We start from the raw sequence: 22,576 nt of genomic DNA, 5'->3' as shown, positions 1-22,576 counted from the left end.
ACTGTTTATTGAATACTTCGTTAACGTCAGGGTCATGGTTGGTTTTGTTCTGTTCACCGTTATTCTCATCATCAATTATCACTTTTGCTACTTTCGCTAGGGTTTTATTTTTCTCTCTCTCTCTCTCTCTCATACAAAGCAAAATGGAGCGGATACGATCCATGACCCGACCCAAATATGATGTGGCTTTCAAAATTTTATTATTGGGAGAAAGAACACAACCTTTATTGTCACACCGCCTCTAAATGACCTCCACGTAATAATCTTCCAGATGGCAACCTAATTAATTGAATAAATCCGAATCGTTGAATGAGAAAAAACCACATTAGCTTAGATGCCAAATTTGGGGAAAATTATCGTTTCCATTTATTTGCCTTTCCATTTTCTCTATTTCATTTAATAGGGGAGAGTGGACCCCACCCGGCAGGGGGTAGGGTGATCATTTCTACGCCCTATGAGATTAAATGGAGGAACTGAAAGGACAGATAACGATAAAGATCCCAAATTTGGTGCCCTAATTCAATAGTCATTGTGCAATACACATTTTCTTTTCTATTTTTTATGCATAAAAAATTGACTGACTGTTTTTTAAAATCCTTTTTACTTTGCTATATTTTGATATTTTTATGGGAATTAAATTGGATTGAACTGTTGGCACATAACTAAATTAGTAAGAAGAAGGGATCTATCATGGATAGTAACAATTAAGAATCAAGGGCAATCCCATACCAAGATTTTGCTTCTTTTAGCTATGTTTGGAAAGCAAGAAAAGAGAATAAAAAATTCAAAAGAATTTGAAAATAAAGAGAAAAATAGATACATAAATCAAGCATTACCTTCATCACGATTTTGTATTATTATGTTTTTCTTTTCTTTTCTAATCATCCAAATATAGCTTAAATATTTTTCACCATTCAAACAGAATCCCAAATAAGCTTAGTGAATAAATGATGCAGTTACTATTTATAGGGATGACATTTAGGGGTGTCAATTGGTCCAATTCTGGGCTATCGGTCTGGTTCTCTAGCGATTCCGGCTCTAAGATGTCAAGACCAGATCCGGACCAATAAGCTCACCGGTTCCAAACTTGAGATCAAGGACCATTAAGTAATGGGTGGTCCGATTCCGATTCAGGTTCCTAAGCGGGTCCAAGCATTATTATAATGTAGAGCCCAAAACAAGGACAATAGGAGTTGCTCTAGAAAAACGGTAGATGTTCTAATTTGTCAATGTATATATTATCATCTCATGAACAGATATGTTTGACTTGAACTAATTTTGATGCATATCACTTTCACATAATTCCTCATATTTAGACTTTGTTTATGCAGAGAAACACAACGAGAGTTTAAAAATAGCAAACTATTATAATAATTCACCATCTGTCATCATCAATTTGATGGTTCGTGAATAAAGATTTTTATTGAAATAATAATCTATACATTGCAGTTGTTAGATATGAGTGGAGATAATACAAAAAACACAGCTTCTGAAGTTGTTTTTCTTTTGTATGACATCATTCGTTAGATTTTATATTATTAGATAATAATCCAATCCTAGTCATTTATTTCGGTTCTAACGGTTCCTAGGACAAGATCAGATCCAGACCAATAAGCTATCACTAAGACCAGATCTGAACCAATAAGCTATTGGGTGGATCGGTTCTGGTTCCTAGCGAGATGGTTCCGGTCCAAAATTGACATCCCTAGTGACATTGGAGGATGATAGATATGACTCTTGTAAGGTGGGAATGATATACATTTTGGGACATAAAACAAAAGGGAAAAACTTTCCCATGATGCTAGAGTGCAATTTTCTTTTCATATAATTTTTTTTATTATTTCTCTCAGTTATTCTGAATATATGGGCTCATGTGAATGATATCCTTTTTAGGACAATCATTGGTGTGACATGTAGATTCCTCCCTAGTTGTCAGCATCGTTGGAAAACCTCTTACCTAAAAGCAATTACATGCATAAACTTTTCTTATGACCACCCTTTTAGCAATAGTTATATCACATTCTTCCATCAACTTGCCTTGGATTGCCCAAATTGATCCAATAAGTGCAATTTGAGATCTTTAAAAAAGCAAGCAAGTGACTAATCTCAAGAGAATCAGTCAATCCCCAAATGAAGTGACCTAGTTTTAATCAATGATTGTTCTTTTATTGGATATAGATTTCAAATTTGGATATTTGATTTGGAATGCAATATCTTAAGGTAGGAATATGTACCATATGGTCCTGTTAGATATACTTTAGGTTAAGAATACCTAACATAGATCATGAGATCCCAATCAATCAGTTCAATAGTATTTGTTGTATCGATCACACACTTAAGGTTTTCAGTCAGTTTGGTTCAAGATATGACATCCGAAAAATTAAAACCGGACCAAAATCGAATAAGAGCATCTTTTCCAAATAAGAACTAAAATGACATCTGGTTTTTATTCATTTTCATATTTAGTTCACTATTCGGTTTGGATCCTATTTTAGGTATTTGGGCAAACTTTTATATCTTTACCAAAAAAAAGTAAATAAAACTCCTTGTTTGTTAAGACTATAATCTACCAAATGTTTTTCGGTTGGAATGGACAATTTCAACCCTAAAACCGATTGAACCGAAAAAAGATTTCAAAATTTGAAACTAAATTTGAACTAATTTATTTTAATTTGATATGATTTTGTTCGATTCTAAATTGACACCCTTAAGTGCATTCCATTAAGGATGATATATCTATATACAAAGATCCTCAATGGAAAATATGTATCAAATAAGTATATTCCATGGCATATATGATCTTATATGATCATTAATTCACATCTGATGTGGAATTAGTCCACATTGTTGGGTTCTATAATAAAATTGGATCCGACCCGTATTCCAAGGATATAATGGGGACCATGGAAGTTTCAAATGGGACCCATAATTGCACTTTAATCTCCATCTAACGGTTGGCAGTTCTTGAACATGAGAACAGATAATGGGGACCACAGAAGATGATAGTCCATCAATTTGGGAGTTGTTGGGAGAGTCGAGATATGCCAAATCAGAATCAGTTCTTTTTTAAAATCTATTAAATAGAAAGGATATATTTGTAATTTCAGATACAAATAAGGGGATTTTTAGTAATATCGTAATGAGATCTGCTTCTTGTCGGAAGTCGTTTTCCAGGAGATCTTTGCTAGCAAATTTTTTAATTTTTCTTTCTAAAAAAGCATTAAGTTTGTGCGACCTGGCATAGAACACAGAACGAATCACTGCTTCCACTGTAAGTCAAAACACCCATCTTCTCCATCTCTTACTATACCCATTAAAGCAGAGGCTGCAGAGCCCGAGAGAGAGAGAGAGAGAGAGAGAGAGAGAGAGAGAGCTCTGCATCTTTTTAATGGTGTCTTTGTCTTAATCTCTTGATAATTAAGATTACCAAGGTGTTCTATTAAGTCAATTGAGTTCAATAGTGGATTTATAGTTCTATAAAGGGTTATTGGTTTCAAGCTTTGATTGGGTTCTTGAGTGGCAGTTGCAAGATTTACAGGGTAGCTCAGATTTGAGAGTGAAGGAGCAAGAAAGGAGAGAAGTTGAGAAAGCAGAGAGTAGCTGATAAGGGAAGGAGAGAGGCGGGGTGGGATTTTGTTCTTGTTCTTACTTTTGGGAGAGTGGGTTTGAATTAGATTTTAGAAAGGAAAATCAAAGCTTGAGTTCTGGTTGAAAAATCGAGAAAAGCAGGAGAAAAAGTAAAGAAAGAAGAAAGGTTGAAAAAAAAAAGAGTAAAGAGAAGAAGAAACAGAGAGTGTGATAATGAAATAGAATATTTGTGTGGAGAAGAGAAGAGAAGATAAGGGAAGATTAGAATATAGACAGGGTAGAAGAGGGGGAGAGTTGTTTTTGTTTATATGGTTTTTGGGGACAGTAGCGTATCTACAGATATCCAGAAATTTGATTCAGTTGCTTTGAAAAAGTGGTATAAAAAGCTAATATCTCCATTAGAATAGAGGGTCCGATCAAGATTTTGCGTGATACAGACGAACAACCATACAATGCACCTCAAAACAGGTATATATGTACATAGAAAGAACCACACAACACACAATCACCCAGACCCACATACAGCTCCTCCCCTCCCTCTCTCTCTCTCTTCTTGTACTTCTTCTCTGTAACTCATTCTCTTTCTCTCTATCAATCTCTCTGTGCTTCGCTGGTATTCGAGCTTAAATAAATCGATCTGGGTCAATTTATATTTTGTACTTGTGTTTTTAAAATTGAAGAGAGACAGTGAACGTGCTCTTCTTTGTCCGGATGCCTCAACTAAACCCCACGCTTGAAGAGAACATGATTGGTTTTCTGGGTTTTTTTAATTCCTTAAGACCCAGAAATCAAACAAACCCTGAGAGAAGGAGAAGGGAAGAGAACCCTCCATATGTTCTTTCTTCTTTGGGATTTGAAACTTTCCTTCTTTTGAGAGAAGAATTCAGTCATGCTTGTTCTGTAAAAGTTCCCTTCCTTCTCTTTCTAGCTCTCTAATGACGAGAAGAAACAGAGAGAGAAAGGGATGATATAGCAGGGCGATGTTTTCAAAACTTCAAATCTATTGGGCTTATTAATATTGGCATTGGCTCTGATTTCTACTTTATCTTCCATGCTTGAAGCACACAAAACAATGCTACTACTTCAATGATGTATAGGCTAAGTTCAGCAAATAACTCTTTTCTTTCTATTGCAGAGAAAAAAAAGATGTACTGTAAAATAATCTTTTCTGATACTGCAACACTCCTGAAGAAAGCTTTTGGGTTTTCTTATCTTTTTGGGCTGGCGTGGTTGGGGGTTATTAGGCTCTTTTAGCTGAGAGATGAAGTCGGGAGAAGGAAAAAAAGAGGAAGAAGAAGTACAGGACAGGAAGCAAAAGTAGTGCATTTTTCTTTTTTGTTTATGGGTCTCAAGGATCAGAGCCACCACACGGTGGCTGTCAAGTTGAATGAGCAGAAGCCAAAAGACTGGATTCAGGCGCACAGTGCTTGGCTCCCGAAGCTACTCTTGTTGTGGGTGTGTGTTATAGGTATTCTCTGCAGTGTTTTCTACTACTATTTGGACCTTTTCGCCTTGGCTAGATGGGAAGAGGTTCTGGTGACCATGTGTGATCAGCGGGCGAGGATGCTTCAAGACCAATTCAATGTTAGCGTAAATCATGTCCATGCTCTTGCAATTCTTGTCTCCACCTTCCATTACTACAAGGACCCTTCTGCCATTGATAAGGTCTTCTTCGTCTTCATCTTCTTTCTTATCTGTTGCTAAGTCTTTCCTGGCTATTAAAGCCTCTAGTTGAAATTCCATTCCTAATCTGTGTTATGGTTCTAAATGCAGGAGACTTTTGCTGGATATACTGGTGGTACGGCTTTTGAGCGGCCATTATTGAATGGGGTAGCATATGCTCAAAGAGTTCTGCATGCTGAGAGGGGGGAATTTGAGAAAAAGCAGGGCTGGACGATTAAGACAATGGAGAGGGAGCCATCGCCAATTCGAGAGGAATATGGCCCTGTGATATTTGCACAGGAGACTGTTTCCTACCTTGAATCCATTGATATGATGTCTGGGGAGGTAGCTTTTGTTCTACCAAATTTCAATTTCTTCTTCTTCTGTGGTGCTTTCTAAAGATTGGTTAACTGACCAACTTGTTTACTGCTTATTTTATACAACTTGTTTCCTTCTTATTAATGATACAGGAGGACCGGGAAAACATCTTGAGGGCTAGAGCAACAGGGAAAGCTGTTCTTACAAGCCCTTTTAGACTGCTTGGGTCTCATCATCTGGGTGTTGTCTTGACCTTCCCTGTTTACCGCACCAATGTCCCTTGTGATGCAACGGTTGCAGAACGCATCACAGCAACTGCTGGGTAAGTCTTCAAGCTTACCATTCTTGGTCAGTATTTGTTTATTGTGAAGTTCTTCTTGAACTTTTGGTGTCTGTTTTAAAGTTGGGGGCGCATATTGAGACACGAGTTCAGGATGGAGTTCCATGAGCTAGTGGGAAAGGTAACTAACTGAAGACAGAAAGTAAGAGCTGGGATGACCTAGTACTATGTCAAGTTCACGGCTTGAGGTTGTCTCGGATGAATCTGAAAACCCTACGCATGTGGTTGTTTGGTTAGCCAACTTAGCCTGGGGAATTTGTGGGAGACGAAAAGTAGTAGACCATGTACTCAAGTGAAGGGTGTGATGAGAAACAGTTCACATTCCCTGGGAAAATCTCCAAAATATTATCAATTCTGGTCAAATTTTGGGGAGGATGGGTTCACTTTGTAGAGGTTACATTCCTGGAGCCGTCAATCTTAGCCAATCTATCGATACAATATTATGTCTATTTTTTCTGGGGGAGTTATCCTTTGAACTCTTCTTAGCATTGCTGCCATTAAATGTTTGTGCAGGTACACTTTGGGGTCTGTGTGGCTGGGAAATTTTTTTGGTTGCATATGACCAATAAGTACATATGAAAAAGATTGAGGCAAATAATTCAGCCATATGATGGGGCGGGGGAGCCTTCCATGGGTGCCAAGATAGCACCAGTGATCAAGTTATCATTACTATTTTGGGAAAACAACATCATGAATTTTGAAATGGATGTTGTTTCCCAACTGTTTTGTATTGAATTTCAGGAAAACATTTTTCCTCCTTTATAATCCATTTACAATTGTTTTGATTTTTAACAAATCCCATAATACATTTTACAGTGAAACAAAACAGCCTTTACTGAAAGTATTTTGTGTATGCCAATTGTGATTAGAAATTTGAACTAAATCTTGAAATGCATGTCACACATTATTATCAACTAACAGTGATTGAATAGCATTCAGAGATAACAAACAAGTAATGGTATTTTACACGACAAGTCATGATGTGAATGATGGATACATTCGGTATGTTGACATATGTTTCTGTATTTAAGTGGCAACGAATAAGTTTTCATCTCATCCGAGCTGTCAACTGGAAATATATGCAACTATTGAAATTAAGACTCATTTATGACATTTAAACACTACCATATTTTCAACTCGGTTATGATATTGTATGATTTGAATTTCTTATTTAATTATATGGCCTCAAACCCAATGATAAGCACAAAGCATGATGTCGGAATTTGCTTTGAGTATTGAAACCAAACATTGTCTGCAAATGGAAACAGGTGTGATTTTAAACATGGATGGTTGGCGACGTGGTGTTAACATAACTTGACTCAACTAAGCCTTATCACCAACTAATTGTTGTCAGCTATGTCATTCTTATTTTGCCATTGTCAACCTGTTGAATCAACCCTCCATCCCCGGGGCTGGCAATACAAAAGCACTGGCACAGTTATGTAGTGTCAGACATGAACCCACAAAATGAGTAGAAATGGACAAATCCATACATGCACAGCATGGTTAAAACCGAAGATGGAGCAGCAATACAGCATTGATAGACTGATTGAAAACAACAATAACAACCACAGCAACATAGGAACTGAAGAAGAAAAAGAAAGTTATCAGTACCTTATAGGGTTATATGTCTAGTCTTGTCTAGCAGACAAAGACCACATTATAAGTGATAGAAAGCACACGCCCTTATGAATTTTACAAGTTATTATTGAGTCATAAAAGATAAGTAATTTTGTTACCAATATAAACTTTATAACTTAGCCCCGTACACGCATTTTAGGAGTAAATAAAGTGGTTTCTTTTTCTGTTTCAAATTTTGTATCTTGTATGCTGAAAAATCCATACAGAGTTTGTGCCCTGTAAATCATATATGAGGACCATTTCCATGCTTGTGATTCTGCCATAGGCTTATTAGTTGTATCTTGTTCCTGTTAACGTGTTCATGTAACCTCTTTCGCCAAGGAATTATGGTATACTAAGTATTGATGATCTTTGACAAAACTGTGGCTAGTGTGTTTGTCTTTCTTCTGTCAAGAGTTCCAACTAGCCAGTGATTTGTTTTAAGGTTTTAAGTTTGATGAAATTCTGGTGATTGGGTTTATTTTGAGCTTGCACAATTGTTTGAAATTGTTGATATTTCTGAAATTTGATGAATTTCTGATGATTCCTGTACAATATAAATTAGGGGAAATTTTGGAACATATGATTTCAATATGATCATGAGCCTGAGTTTTAAACCTTGCATTCAGTTAGTTTCACAATTGATCCCAGATAATTGATTTTTTAATATTTCCAATGTTTATGGTTCTAATATAGAGATTGAAAGCACAAATATAAGTGCACTATCCTTCCACTGGTTATGCGCGTGTGCGTGCACACATACACACACGCTCTCTCTGTCTCTGAAGTTCATGTAAAAGTTCCAGCTCATGTTTGTGGAGACTGATGTACCAATAATGGCAGATACCTTGGTGGATCTTTTGATGTTGAATCACTTGTGGAGAATTTGCTTGGGCAACTTGCTGGGAACGAAGCAATTGTGGTTAATGTATATGATGTCACTAACTCTTCTGATCCACTGATCATGTACGGACCTCAACATCCTGTCGGTGACATGTCCCTCTTGCATGTCAGCATGCTTGATTTTGGGGATCCATTTAGGAAGCACATGATGAGATGTAGGTAAGTTCATCCAGTCACTGATCTCTACCAGAGAAGTCATATCGAATGGTAATGACTGCAATGCTTTCAATAATAATTTTTTTTTTCCATCTTAAACAGATACCAGCAGAAGCGCCCCCCTTCATGGACAGCTATTGCAACCGCATTGTTTATCTTCGTGATCTTGGTATTGTTAGGATATATCTTCTATGGTGCAGGTGTGCGTATTGTGAAAGTTGAGGATGATTTCCATGAAATGCAAAAACTGAAAGCCCAAGCAGAAGCTGCTGATGTTGCCAAATCTCAGGTCCCATCTGACACCATCCAAAGCATATTTTAATCCTTGAATCTCATTTATTCATCTTGACTGAGTCTTGTTTATATTCTAAATGCAGTTTCTAGCTACTGTTTCTCATGAGATCAGAACGCCCATGAATGGTGTCCTTGGTATGTTGAAGATCCTCAGTTATGTCTATCATTTAAACATGTATCATTATTGGTAGAAATTAACGTCTAGGCAAAAAGGTCCATTGAAGTATTGAATTGAGTTTTTCATTGTTTGATTCAGTTCAGTACGTAGAATGTTCCTTCAGTAAAGCTGTCTGTGTTTGCGTGGGAGAGGTTATTGATTGGATATATCAATGTCTTTACCGGGAAGGTGATTATTGTTCTTTTGATTGCAGGAATGCTTGGTCTCCTTCTAGATACAAATCTAGATTCAGCCCAAAAAGAATATGCTCAAACTGCTCAAGCATGTGGGAAGGCACTGATAACACTAATAAATGAAGTGCTTGATCGAGCGAAAATTGAAGCTGGCAAGTTAGAGTTAGAGGCTATCCCCTTCAACCTTCGATCCATTCTAGATGAAGTTATCTCCTTGTTTTCTGAGAAGACTAGGCGCAAGGGAATTGAGGTTAGCACAAGTGATCATATACATCTTTTAGTGTTTTGACCTGGAAAGATCAGTTTGCTTTAGCTTAAAGGGCCTTAAGATCATATACATCTTTTAGTGTCTGGAATTTTGCATTTTACCTTGCTGAGATGATAGTTTGGCATGTTTCTTTTCAATGTTGGAAGTTCTATGGATTTACGTTCTCTGACCTTTCTTTTTTGGCGACATATTATCAATTTTGGGGAAGTGAAGCTTGCCGTGCTTGTCTCTGATAAAGTTCCTGAAATTCTTATCGGTGACCCAGGGAGAATCCGTCAGATTATTACAAATCTAGTGGGAAATTCTGTTAAAGTAAGTCATCTATCATGTTGCTGAGATACCAACAACTTCTGTTATTTATAATATGTATTTTTTTTCACATATGTGATGGAGAGGGAGAAATTCAAGGTCTTGATCCTGTTACTTTCAGGCTATAAACTGCATTTTTTATTAAGAAGGTTCTCAACCTTTTAAGTCATTACCATGCCTGTGTTGTGTATGCACTTGCATAAGCTAGGGCCAGTAAGCTAATTTATCATTGATTTATTTATGTATTTTAACACTTTGTATGTATCTGTATGTATATATGAACTTCTGTTTTGACAGTTTACTGAGAGGGGGCACATATTTGTACAAGTACATCTAGCTGAACATATGAAGTCGGTAATGGATGCAAAATCCGAAGCATGGACTAAGAGGGGATCAGATGAAGTGGAATTAATTGCATGTGGTAACCAGTTCAATACCTTGAGTGGTTGTGAATCAGCTGATGGTCGGTACAGCTGGGAAGCTTTAAAGCTTCTAATTGGAGATGAGGGGTTCTGCTCTGATCCTTCAGATCAATGGATGGCTTCTGATGATGCTTGTGGGAATGTGACCTTGGTAGTATCTGTTGAGGATACAGGGATTGGGATACCGCTACATGCCCAAGGCCGGGTTTTCATGCCTTTTATGCAGGCAGACAGTTCGACCTCCCGGAACTATGGGGGAACTGGAATCGGTTTGAGCATCAGTAAATGTTTAGTTGAGCTGATGGGTGGGAAGATAAACTTTGTCAGCCGGCCTCACATTGGAAGCACATTTATATTCACTGCTGTCTTGAGAAGATGTGAAAAGAATGCAAGTAATGATCTGCAAATATCTCTTTCTGAGGCACTGTCTACTAGGTTCAAAGGGATGAAAGCAGTTATAATTGATGGCAAACCTGTCAGAGCAGCTGTGACAAAGTACCATCTTGAGAGACTAGGTATCTTGGTAGAAGTTGCTAGTAGTATCACGGTGGCGGTTGGTGCAGTACCTGAATCAAATGGTCATTTACGATCCGGGTAAGCTTTGGTTCTTGCTGACTCTGGTGGGAGTCTATTTCATATGATGATTTTGAAATTTAGAACTTGATGATCTGTACCAGCATATAACCTCGGCTTACCCCTTATGCCTTTCATCCCTATAAAACCTCGGCAAGACCAGATTAACTACCATTTTCTTTAATGAATGTGCAGATTTATCTTCTCCATTGCCATGCACCTGTTTGTTTTGATTGGAGTAGACATGGTTTCATGCAAAAATGCGTAACTGCCTTGGCTAGTCCAAAAAATTGAATATCATTTACTGGTCTAACCCACTAGGACCATGCTTCCAAAACTGCATATAAGTCAATTAACAATATAGCTGCTCTCTCTTTCCATTGCATTTGTTGTTCTGAAGATTAATTTTTATCTTTGCTTTAGTGAATATAATTCTAAGCTCGTTGCTGAGTTCAACAACTTTCTACATATCAGAGACGGAAAGCAACTGGGTTTGATTCTGGTTGAAAAGGATTCCTGGATTTCTGGTGCCGATGGTGGCTTGCCTGTATGTTTAATGGACTCTAAACAGTATGGACGCATGGTGGATTTACCTAAGATGATGCTTCTCGCCACATCTATTAGCCCTGCTGAATTTGATAAAGCGAAGGCTGTGGGTTTTGCTGATACTATCATCATGAAACCGCTTAGAGCAAGTATGCTAGCAGCATGCCTTCAGCCGGTGCTGGGGATGGGCAACAAGAAACAACAAGGAAAAGAAATGCGCAAGGAATCTACTTTTCTTCGTAAATTGCTGCAAGGGAAGAATATATTAGTGGTTGATGACAATAGGGTAAATCGCAGAGTTGCTGCTGGTGCACTTGAGAAGTTTGGGGCCAAGGTGGAGTGTGCTGAAAGTGGGAAAGCTGCAGTTAACCTGCTTAAACAGCCGCACAAATTTGATGCTTGCTTCATGGACATTCAGATGCCAGAAATGGACGGGTATGTATTTCTTAAAGAACTCTTGAGATTGATTTTGAAATAGAATTGTAATTCATCTATTTGGCAGCTATCAATTGTTGCATTGGAGTGCTTGAAGTGTCTTACTATTTCTGCTTCCACTTTGTTGTTCCCACCCCTTTCCCTTTGCTTTATTTTGAGGAAAACCTTTAAGAGTGAACTCTGAGGATCATTAAAAATGTAACCAAGAAATAGAGAATAAACGTACAGGCCATAATATTATAAAAAGTTGAGGAAATTTTCCTCCCCTGTTGTATGTTCTCCGATGGAAACATCACATTCATCCTTGTGAAGTGCAACATTATAGCCACTGCCACCCTACTGTGTAACTCATGTCCAACACACCCAAAGATGGTGCCTTGCCACCCTTGATCTGCCTCTTGATGCTGACCATGTTGGCACAACAGAGTGTAGACCCCTCTTGGGTTCTTGAGAGCTGGAGGTGAACTTGATTCGCTTGGTATAAGTGGCTGGGCCGAGCCATAACAAGGTGGAGAAGTTGGTGGGCTTTAAATCAGAAAGTAGTAGAAAGTGATTTAGTAGAGAAGCTTGGTTTTGGAAAGCAGTGACGTGCAGCCCTGCCCAAGTCTAGTGTCTTGGGGCTGGGTCAGTCATCAATGGGAGGAATAATGTTTGCTACCAAACAAATAGTGGTGGAGGTGCTATATGTGAGCTTGGGTTAGCTGGCAGTGCCAGCACAGGTGGGGCCACGAACTTGAACTCTTACAATAAGCAACAATGCCGTTGATCTGAACTGATTCAATCTGCTTGAACTTGAAGGAGGATATTCTCATGAGCATTGAGAAGCAGTTCTGGAGCACTTGGAGAGTGGCGAGTTCTGATCGAAACCTCCAAAAAGGACCTGTTAATCATGGAGTTAATGTCTCTGGCTACAGTGGGTAGTTCCATAGTTTTTAAAGCCTGACTAGGCATTGAACAGAAAAAAAATGTTTGGTTCCGGTTCAATCTGGTTTTGTCCTGATCAACTGCAGTTTTTAAAAGCATATAACAATTAAAATATAATTAAAATTTTGTGAAATAAAAAAAATGATAGATCTGGTGGTTTTTTTGTAGCTTGCAGAAATCCGTCAAAAATGTCCAGTTGATTTTGTTTCTAGGTCTGGGGGGTTCTGTGTCCAGACCATAGTTCAGTGGACAATTGAACTGGGTTTCGACTTGACACCAGACTCATTTTCAAGTTTGAAATTACTTTGTGTTATATTTTTTGGTTATTATCCACTGAATATACCATAGAAAAAACTTTCACCAATTGCAAGCAATGGCCGCCAAACAATTACAAGTCATATGTGTCTTGGTGTTAGTTATTTCCTTCTACGGAAAAACTATGATCATGCTTTATTCTTTCTTATGCATTAGGCTTGCATGCTATTCCTATTTAACTTGGCAACTAGGATATCTTATTTTTTCATCTCCTGGCTGTTTGGAAATGCCAGGACATGGCTACATGCCAGCCTTCTTTCTGCCATGTGGACACAGTGATTTGGTGTTCTGATAATTGGATACATGGTGATTCCCTAAGCCACATGTCAAATTTGGTGACTCACCATTTACTGGGCTATTTCTCATTGTTTCATCAGCGGTCCCTGTTCTTGAAAGAAGTCCCAAAGAGAACGGACTTTTTTCAGACAATTCTGACTCATGGAGAAGTTTGATGAGGCTGAAATTTAACAATGACTAGATGGAGACATTGACATGTCCACCAACTTTGACTGCCAACAAATTTCCAAGGGGGTGTCTAGGAAAGGGTTCGAACAAAATGTAGGAACCTTTTTCTTGCCATGTGGCAGAGTTGGATGGGAATGGGTGGGTCCATTTTAAGGATCTGATACCCATCTCGCTGGTCAAATTTCAGCCTGAAACAAGCACAGGAAGTGATTGTTACAGCAATGCCTTTATTTTTCACATATAATATACAATCCTTGTGTATTTTTTGAATAAAAAAATTCAAAAGCATGGACAAATTGAAAAGTGTACTTAGTTTTGAGATATGTTGAGTACATAAAAAATAATATAATTATTGATATGGGTTAAAACATACTGCAGAATATAGTTTTCAATATATATTATTAGATGTTTTTTTGGTGCCAAGATATTCATGTTGATTTAATATATTATACATTACTTTCATAAAAAAGTATGCTGGTATTTTTTTAATAATTAAAGACACATTAAAAAAAAGAGCGTCCCAGTGTACAATACTTCTTGCAGTTCCAGAATTTATTTATTTTACATATCTTCACTCAAATCTTTGATCACCAGAATTAAAAATTGCCCAAATTATTTTCTACTGAAATATTGCCATTTGCCAAACTGATAATTATGGTCTAATACAAAAGCAAAAGGTTTAGTTCTTTGTTGCAGAAGTTCTTCAGTTGGAACAAGCCATTATTTAGGAGTACGGAAACTTTAGAGCCCCTGTGTATTGACATTTGTTACTTATGTGCAAGTTTGCTTGATTGTTTAGTGGATTTAATTTCTGAAAATGTGGCATAACTTTTCTCTGGATTTACATGTTTGATCTTTGTTTGTCCACCATATGTTGATTGTACAAAATTTCACCATCATTAGTCTTTTGCTTTCATCGTATTGACTTATCTGAAAGTCTCTTGCTTGTTGGTGTTTTATGCCTTCAGTTTGTGTGGAATCCAAATTAGTCTGTCATGCTGTCCCCAGATACTATCTGGAAACATAAACATGTTTTGTCATTCTCCAAATTATGGAGCCCCCCCCCCCCTGCTGGACTCTTTCATTGTTGTCTGTTTTCTTGTTAGGCATTTCTCACTTTGGCCATGTTGTCTATCTTTTCCGAGGAATTCCCATATGTTTTTTGATAAGATCACTTGTACAGTTCTGGGAGGGGGTGGAGAGACAACTCACACCATGTTATAATGGATGCTAACCTGTATTTTTTGGACTATTCTGATGATATAATTTTGATTATGTGAATGAAATTTATTAATTAAAGATGATATTATAAATTGTAGTGCTAAAATATAAAGTTATTGGAAGAATGGCAGTTGCAGAAATCACTGTGATTGCTATTCCAGCAATGGCTGGAGTTTGCAAGTGTCTGAATTATTTGTGAAGGGATTTATCTCTTGTCCATGATGTTGTGCCCCCTTATATTGCTTTGCAATCCACTGCCACATAAAATACCTAGATTTGTGCAGGAAATTTCAAGAATTATCAGTTTAAAAAAGGCATTTTCACTCTATGAATTGATTATTTTTTAAAGAAGAATTAAGCTCTGTAACTGCAGGTTTGAGGCAACCCGCTTAATCAGGCTTATGGAGAGCAAATCGAATGAGCAGATAATGAATGGAGGAGGATCCTGCTTTGAAGATTCAGCAATGAAGAGAGATTTGCATATGCCAATATTGGCCATGACAGCTGATGTGATTCATGCCACGTACGAGGAATGCGTGAGGAATGGGATGGATGGTTATGTCTCAAAGCCCTTTGAGGAGGAAAATCTCTATCAGGCGGTGTCGAAGTTCTTTGAATCCAAATCCACCGTGGACAACTGACAAGATTCCCTTTACCATCTGCCAGGAGTACCAAAATTAGCAGACAGGGACAGTAAAACCGATTAAGAGGATGCCTGCCTAAAACAGTGCCGCGGTACATGTCCAGTTTCTTTGGCATTGCTGGCTGGCTGGCTGGTGTTGTTTCGATTATGTATGAAGGTTGTTCTCTCAGGGGAGGGTATGTGGAGATTTGTGTGGCCAATTTACTTGGAACCAACTCTCCATTTTAACTTGATTACAACTGTTTCGGGTATCTGTATACGACAGTTGCACTTCCATCCCCTTTGTTTGTATAGAGATCTCTAGTAGGTGAGAGAGGGCCAAGTTGCCTGTTTTGGGTGTTTGGAAAGAGGGGACGTGTAGGTGCTGTGGGTTTTCCTGTGTTCCTGAATGGTGTATATTTGATACTCTTTATAAAATCGAGTTCTTTCTCATTCTTTTGTGTAGCTACCAAGCCATACCTTGAATTTTACATGCCCCTCTCCCCTTCTGTGATAAAAATTGTTCTTTAGTTCTCCATGTAAGTGAAGGTCCTGAGAGACAAACTCAGCAAGAAAATGTCTTCCAATCAACTAAATGATTTTTTTTTTCTTTCTATTGGATCAGATGTGCGAGCTACAGCCCTATGATTTAATGTATAGGGTTTATGATATGATACGAGTGCAGGAGGCCCCATGCCCGATCGGCCTTTGGGTCAACCAACTACCGACGTTGTCAGTGTAGATCTTTGGTTATATCGCTGAGTTGGTTACTCAGTGAGACAGTAACCATGAGCTACGCGGGGTGCTACCTTCTGTTGATTGTAACACACCCAGTCAGCCATCTATGCACTCATATAAGAAGACCCGTTGTTTGATGCGCCCAGGCTTCTGGGTTTTCAGGCTCTAACAACACCACTTCCTCATCAACAGCCCCAAATCCAAAAATAATTTTGGATCCAGAAATACTAAGTTTAAACAATAAGAGAGCAGCTTCAAGGTATCTTCTTTAGTCCACAACAAACCTCATTGGAGGTGAAAAGAATGGGAGCGCAAACAATAATAACAGAGTTGCACACAAAGATTTATGCTTACAACAGCTGAACAGCAGCTCGGCTTCACACACGTCTCGATTGCATTTCAGAGAAGAACCTTGCAAGCATGAACTGAATTTTTTGTAAACCTACACGAACTTTTCGTCCGACCTTTTAAAACCTATACGAACTTTTTCATCCATAACCCCTGGACATTTATCGACTTTTTACGTATACGAACTTTTCAGATTCAACCTTTTTAGTTTGGGCGAACTTTTCATACGAATGTTTCAAAATCTGGGCGAACTTTTCAGCCGCCTTTGTTAACCATATCCGAACTATTTCAGACTCTAAACCGAATTTTACAAACCGACCCTTTCCTCTGTTACTAGAACAGAATCTGTCTAGACAGAAGCAACAACAATGGCTGCCTAAAAAGAGCCTCCGCCTGGCTCTGTTTTTTCATCAAATTTTTTCACTCACGATCTTGTTGTCAAATCAGGTGTTTATCGGTCAGGTTTGATAGAGAGAATTAAGATAGCTATCATCATCTAATACCAAATTTCAGGTCGATTGGTTCGGAGAGTATTTATTGAGAAAGATTTTTCTCTCCTGTAACAAAACTCTGGTTTTCCGCCATGGGGTTATTGACGCAAGGAAGAAGACGACTCACTCTTCCTTATTTGTCTTTTAGTTCACATGGTTTGAGGTATCCAAACAAACCTTACTGAGATTGCATTACAGAGAAAAAGAACCCATCTAAGATCTGTTTTTTCGAAACAAAGGTTCCTCGCAAGCATGCTCCGATGACTTATCGTCGTACTCGCAATTCAAACCCTAGCCGAATTTGAATAGAATTTTTTTATATAAAAAAAAAAACATATCCGAATTTTTCAAATGTACACGCAGACGGACTGTTTCAGATCCTATCCGAACTATTCGTCTAAACTCTTTTTTTAAAGTAGCCGAATTTTTTCAAACTTACGCGAACATTTCAAAAATACAAGTGCACTTTGTACGAACTTTTAGTACGAATTTTTAAACCATAGACGAACTGTTTCTATTATATGTGTTAATTCCTAGACGAACTTTTCAAAAGTACGCGAATATTTCAAACGACAGATCATTCTTCGTCGTTTTATTCTGTTGCTTTTTTATACTTTCTACTTTCTCTTAGACCTAAAGGTTGAATACTGAGATTCTATTTTTAATTTGTCCATTATTCAATTCTGCCTAATACTATTGCTTTAGGGGTGTCAAGGGGTCCCCTAGATCCCGTACTGTGATTGGTCCGGTTTAATTAATCGGTCCTCATAAGCTAAGCATGGTGTCATTTATAAATAATCGGTCAGGTAACCGGTCTATAATCGGGTTTGTACTAAACGGTCTCATACTAAATGCGTTATAATCGAGTTATGTAAGTTTGATCCGTATAGCTCTTAATGAAATTCAATTCTTTGTGATGAAACAAGGACTTACTTGAGAAAATGTTTCTCACTGAGGTAACGAACATCCATAAATAATCTTAAATTTATTTGGAGCTCTTTGGTCCTCAATCTCAATGGATATATATATAATGACATTTTGAACAATATAAATGACTTTGATTATGTGCTTCGTTTATTTTTGACCCATCAATTTTATAGTGCAATAATATACTCATCAGATACCTCAACTTCCTCATTAGTTTTTTTTCCCCTTCTGAGATCTCCTTATTTGCAATCTCCCAATAATCAAATGCAAATTTCTCTTTGGAAAGATATTTTTCTAGTATCATTTTCTTCAGAAACTTAATGAATACGAAAATGAAATTGTGCAAAACTCAGTCTTAATTAAAAATCATTGTGAATTAATAAGGCTGTCTTTGTGAATGGGTGCGGCCATGCGGGGACCTTGACGGGCAAGTAGAACAAATTACTGTCCTACATGACTATCTTTGCTACATGGAAGGTTAGATGGAGCTAAAATTTTGTGATTAGGTAGATCCCAAGGTCCCTTGTTTCACATGTCAAGTTTCAATTATTCAGACAGAATATGCCAAGTGGCAAAACAAAAGCATTGAAAAATTAATAAAGATCTAGTAGTGATTGGACTTTTGAGGGTGTGGTGGTCATTTCGCATGCCCTTGTGTCTGGGTGCAGGGGCAGTGCACCAAGATCAGGCTCCTCTCCAGCACTGGGCTCTCTCCAGCCGGCATTCAACGACTAGGCTGGTTGGATACGCACCGGAATGTGTTCCTGCGTGCATCTAGCTAGTCCAGCCGTAGGATGCTCACTAGATGCTGGGCTTACTAGAGAGGAATCGGATCCAGCGCACTGCACGAGCCCAGGGAGTTTGCTGCCAAATTTTATTTTATTTTTTTTGTGATGAGAAAAGTCAAGATTATATTACCAGAAACGTATGTACATCATACAAGAAAGGTGTTGAGGGGGAATTGTTCCTAACTGATGTTAGAATGTAAGATCTTAAGGCTGCTGTCCATTGGTTACGCTGGAGATATATAGGTACAGAAGTAAAGTTTGAGGTGAGTTCTGTTAGTTCAACAAAAAGAGAGAGAAGTGTCCATGGTACACATGGATTTTGTCCTGGTTGCAAAATTTTACTAAGGCTAATACTAGACACCCAAATTTCTTTTAAATGGATCCCTTCCTTGAGAGCGTGTTTCCACCCCTGCAAGATTCCTATCAGCTCAGTCTCCTTTGGGTTGGATGAACACGAAATTCCTGCTGATGTTAAAACACTCTGGTCATCTAACAAAAAGCAATACCCCCATCCGGTTAGTCCCATTGATGGTTCAGAAAGGCCTACGCAGTAGAGAACATGGAAGTTCACTTCGTTGTTAGGCAAATGGTGGGTGAAAACTAGAGTGCATTGTGTGGCTTGGTGGTGATCTATAATGAGTGCATTTAAAGTAGGAGGGCAAAGATCTAAATAGTACATCCAACGATTGACATTTGATAACACCAAATGTGAGTTAGCTGGAGCTAATCCACAAGATACTTTGTTTCGTACAATCCATATAAAGTAGCAAGTTAAAATAACAATAGAAAAAAACCAAGAAGCATAATTCAAATCCAGGGCCATAGAGTTGAGGAGGGAAGCACAGAGCTGTGCAATATTGGGGCTGCTAAGGTGCTCAGTTCTCAGGCAGAGGGGCCCAGATGCCCAGACACGCTAGTCCATTCACAAGATATAAAAAGATGCCATTGGGTTTCATAACGAGCACCACAGAGAAAACATGTAGGCTCGATCGGCAACCATTGTGAGATAGTATGACAGATAAACCTGCATGTAAGACACGCCAAAAAAACAGCTTAAATTTCGGATGAAGTTTACGTTTCCAGAAAAAACGCCACCATTTGGAAAGAAGCTGGTCATTATGCAAATAGGAATGCAGGTAAGTGGCAGCTTGTATGGAGTACTTTGTATTTTAAAAAGATTCAAATACTATGTTATATGTTTTTTTTTTGTTTACTTCTAAGTGTCTCTCTATGCCTAGTGAAGTATATCTCTTCACTATTTGTCACTTGACAATACATAGATTAGTCCATGTGATAGAGGGACCTCACATACATCTCAAGTGGCAAATAGTGAAGAGTTATACTTCACTAACGTATGTTGTTGTCTTCTTCAATTAGTGAATTAGTTAGTAAACATAATCTAATCTAATCAAATAAAATATTATACAACATAATAATTAAGAAAAAGCCTCTATAGCTCAGTGGTAGAGCGTCAGTCTTGTAAACTGAAGGTCTGTAGTTCGATCGTGCATGGAGGCAATTACAATTTTATTCATAAAAAAAAAAACATAGAATAAACTAAAATAACCATAAACTGGCTTAAATATCTCTATACGTAATTCTAGACTAATGTGCAAAATAAATTTATGAAAAACTAACCTATTATAACACGTTTAAAGGTAAGAAGTATAAAAAAACATAAAAAAATATAAATATAAAAATTTGGACTTCGTGTATTAAAATGCCCTATTTTTTATAATGTATATACGCATGAAATAATACAAAATAAAGCCTAAAAAATATTAAAAATTTTGCATAAAATGTTATATATGCAGAAACATGACTATTCTATTGATTTGGGATCAAAAGGACTCAAAAAATTTACATAAAACATGTATGCAACAAAAAATAAAAAACCAGAAATCATTTTGTAAATCTATATTTATATTAAAGGTTAAGTTCATCTGTGTCTATGGAGTTGTTTCATCTTTGAGATCGATTTGGATCAACCCGATTTGCATCGTATGTAGGGGGCATTTACTGTCTTAAGGAAAATGACCAGTGACATAACTCAGCCCCACCATCTTTCCTAGCAATACCGAAGTTTCAGGTTATGCAGACGACGAGTCTTCAAGTTCACCATTTCAATGCTATCCTACACTTGAGTGATATTCCAACCTAGTTACCGAGCTATTAAGATAAATCTATTCCCCAATTATTCTGATTTAGTTGACATCAAGTGCTAATAGGCATGCATAGATACACATCGAAATGTGTACCAATACACGGGAGGGTATTTGATGGAATTAGAGTCTGAAATTTGAATTTGATTAACGATTAGAATAATCACATCACCTTTCCACGTGGTGTAAATAGGTGTGTTAGACTAGTTATTCTTCCTATACCTGCCAGACAATGGGGGATTTTCCCTTAAGAAGGGCAAATTTCAAAAGACAATATGCTCCATGTACAACTTGGAAGAATTGAAATCCCATAAACTAATATAGATTATTATTTTATAAGAAAGCATTTCAGTTTTTTTGGGAGGCCAACTTCAGAAACCTCACCAGCACCCTTGTATATGGCTCATCAAGCGAGACATTTTCTTGGGGTGTGGGGGGAACCTACAAAATCTGGGCAAAATGCATCCATTTCACCATGATAGTTCATCATTTTTCATGAATAATAATGTTACTTATCACATTAAACCAAAGAAGCAAGAATGATATAGGGAGAAAAATCATTCAACTAAAATAAGATGTGATATATACAGAATCCAATCTTCAATGGCAAGAAGACACGTGTAACAGGGTTGAACGTACCAAAGAACAATTCAAGAAATAAGAACCCACAACCTGGTCTGGCCCTCAACCCTAGCCTCACACCTGAACCATGCGTAACTTGAGGAATACACTATCCTAAGGAGAAGAGGGACATTTGAGACAACGTCATATATAAAGAGGAAGAGAGAAGGGAAGGGGGTAAGATTCCTACAATTGTTCCATTGGCTTAAACCTTGAAGCTTTGAAACCAAATCTTCCATCTCTGGTCCCATTAAGTGCATGCTATTTTGCTCTGAGATCTAACTTAGGCATCGGAGAGTCTCTCCCAGAACCTATTCCGAGGCACTCACCCACCCGCTCTGTCTTCTGGTACTATTGTGTGTGAGATGAAACTAAACCGCGAGAGCAGATCTTGATAGCAACAAGATGAATCCTAAAAACCATCAATGTATCACCACCTAGTTTGTTCTCTAGAGTTAGAATGAAACCCATTATCTCGATTTTAGAGTATCATAGAATATTAATCCTTAACAAATACATTGTAAACACAATAATTGAAGATTCATCTGTTTAAATAAATTCACTTTTCATTTCTACCTTCAAACACATTTAAGTGACACACAATTTATTATAGTCAACTCCTTCAGTACATCACCTAATTAAAGATTCATTCTGTGAGAAACTTATATATTTAGCCAAAAGGGTTATATAATATTGGAAAGTAATCTCCAGTATTCTTATATTGTCTTATCCAATGGCACCACTTTGAATTTTCATATTTTTAATCTTCTTAGGCTGCCATTAAAGCTGTTATATATAATGTACATAATGTTCCCTGGCCAGTCAAGCTTGAGAAAAATATAATTAGATGGTCCAGTGTTCCTTAGATTGTTAATTAATTTATTAAAATTGTTCACACGGCCGGGTTAGATTTGTGGTAGGTACCCTAACCTCCTTGTTAGAATCATGGAATAGTGTGTCATTTGGCTGTAAACAAATTAGCCTCATAAGCAGAGTATTTAGCTTATCTTGTCATTAGCTAAAACTAATTAATTAGCATCTAAAAAATTTTGTTCTAGAATTCAAACTTAAGTCAACTATCCTATTATATATATATATATATATATATATAGGAGATGTCTATTTGGTCGCATGGTCTCTACACAATCCAGGAGGCAGAGGCGTCATCT

At 37.5% G+C, this 22,576-nt stretch overlaps 1 protein-coding gene and 1 non-coding gene across 2 annotated transcripts; both read left to right on the top strand.

Moving 5' to 3' along the window:
- Positions 1-3,528: 3,528 nt before the first annotated feature.
- On the top strand, positions 3,529-15,537 carry LOC122646272 (histidine kinase 4-like). Its single transcript, XM_043839794.1, has 12 exons — positions 3,529-4,056; positions 4,726-5,253; positions 5,362-5,595; positions 5,721-5,890; positions 8,372-8,590; positions 8,690-8,876; positions 8,965-9,016; positions 9,253-9,482; positions 9,714-9,812; positions 10,107-10,825; positions 11,279-11,785; positions 15,084-15,537. Exons 2-12 carry the CDS (start codon positions 4,930-4,932, stop codon positions 15,349-15,351), a joined length of 3,009 nt encoding a protein of 1,002 aa, XP_043695729.1. The 5' UTR covers positions 3,529-4,056; positions 4,726-4,929; the 3' UTR covers positions 15,352-15,537.
- A 4,533-nt stretch (positions 15,538-20,070) lies between these two features.
- Positions 20,071-20,142, top strand: TRNAT-UGU. The gene has a single exon. It is a non-coding gene; the product is annotated as a tRNA-Thr (tRNA).
- Positions 20,143-22,576: the final 2,434 nt, after the last annotated feature.

This window comes from Telopea speciosissima, chromosome 11, assembly GCF_018873765.1.
Source record: "Telopea speciosissima isolate NSW1024214 ecotype Mountain lineage chromosome 11, Tspe_v1, whole genome shotgun sequence".
In the NCBI taxonomy this organism is placed as follows: domain Eukaryota; kingdom Viridiplantae; phylum Streptophyta; class Magnoliopsida; order Proteales; family Proteaceae; genus Telopea; species Telopea speciosissima.
The sequence above is the reverse complement of the archived record's forward strand: the minus strand, read 5'-3'. Positions and strand labels throughout refer to the sequence as shown.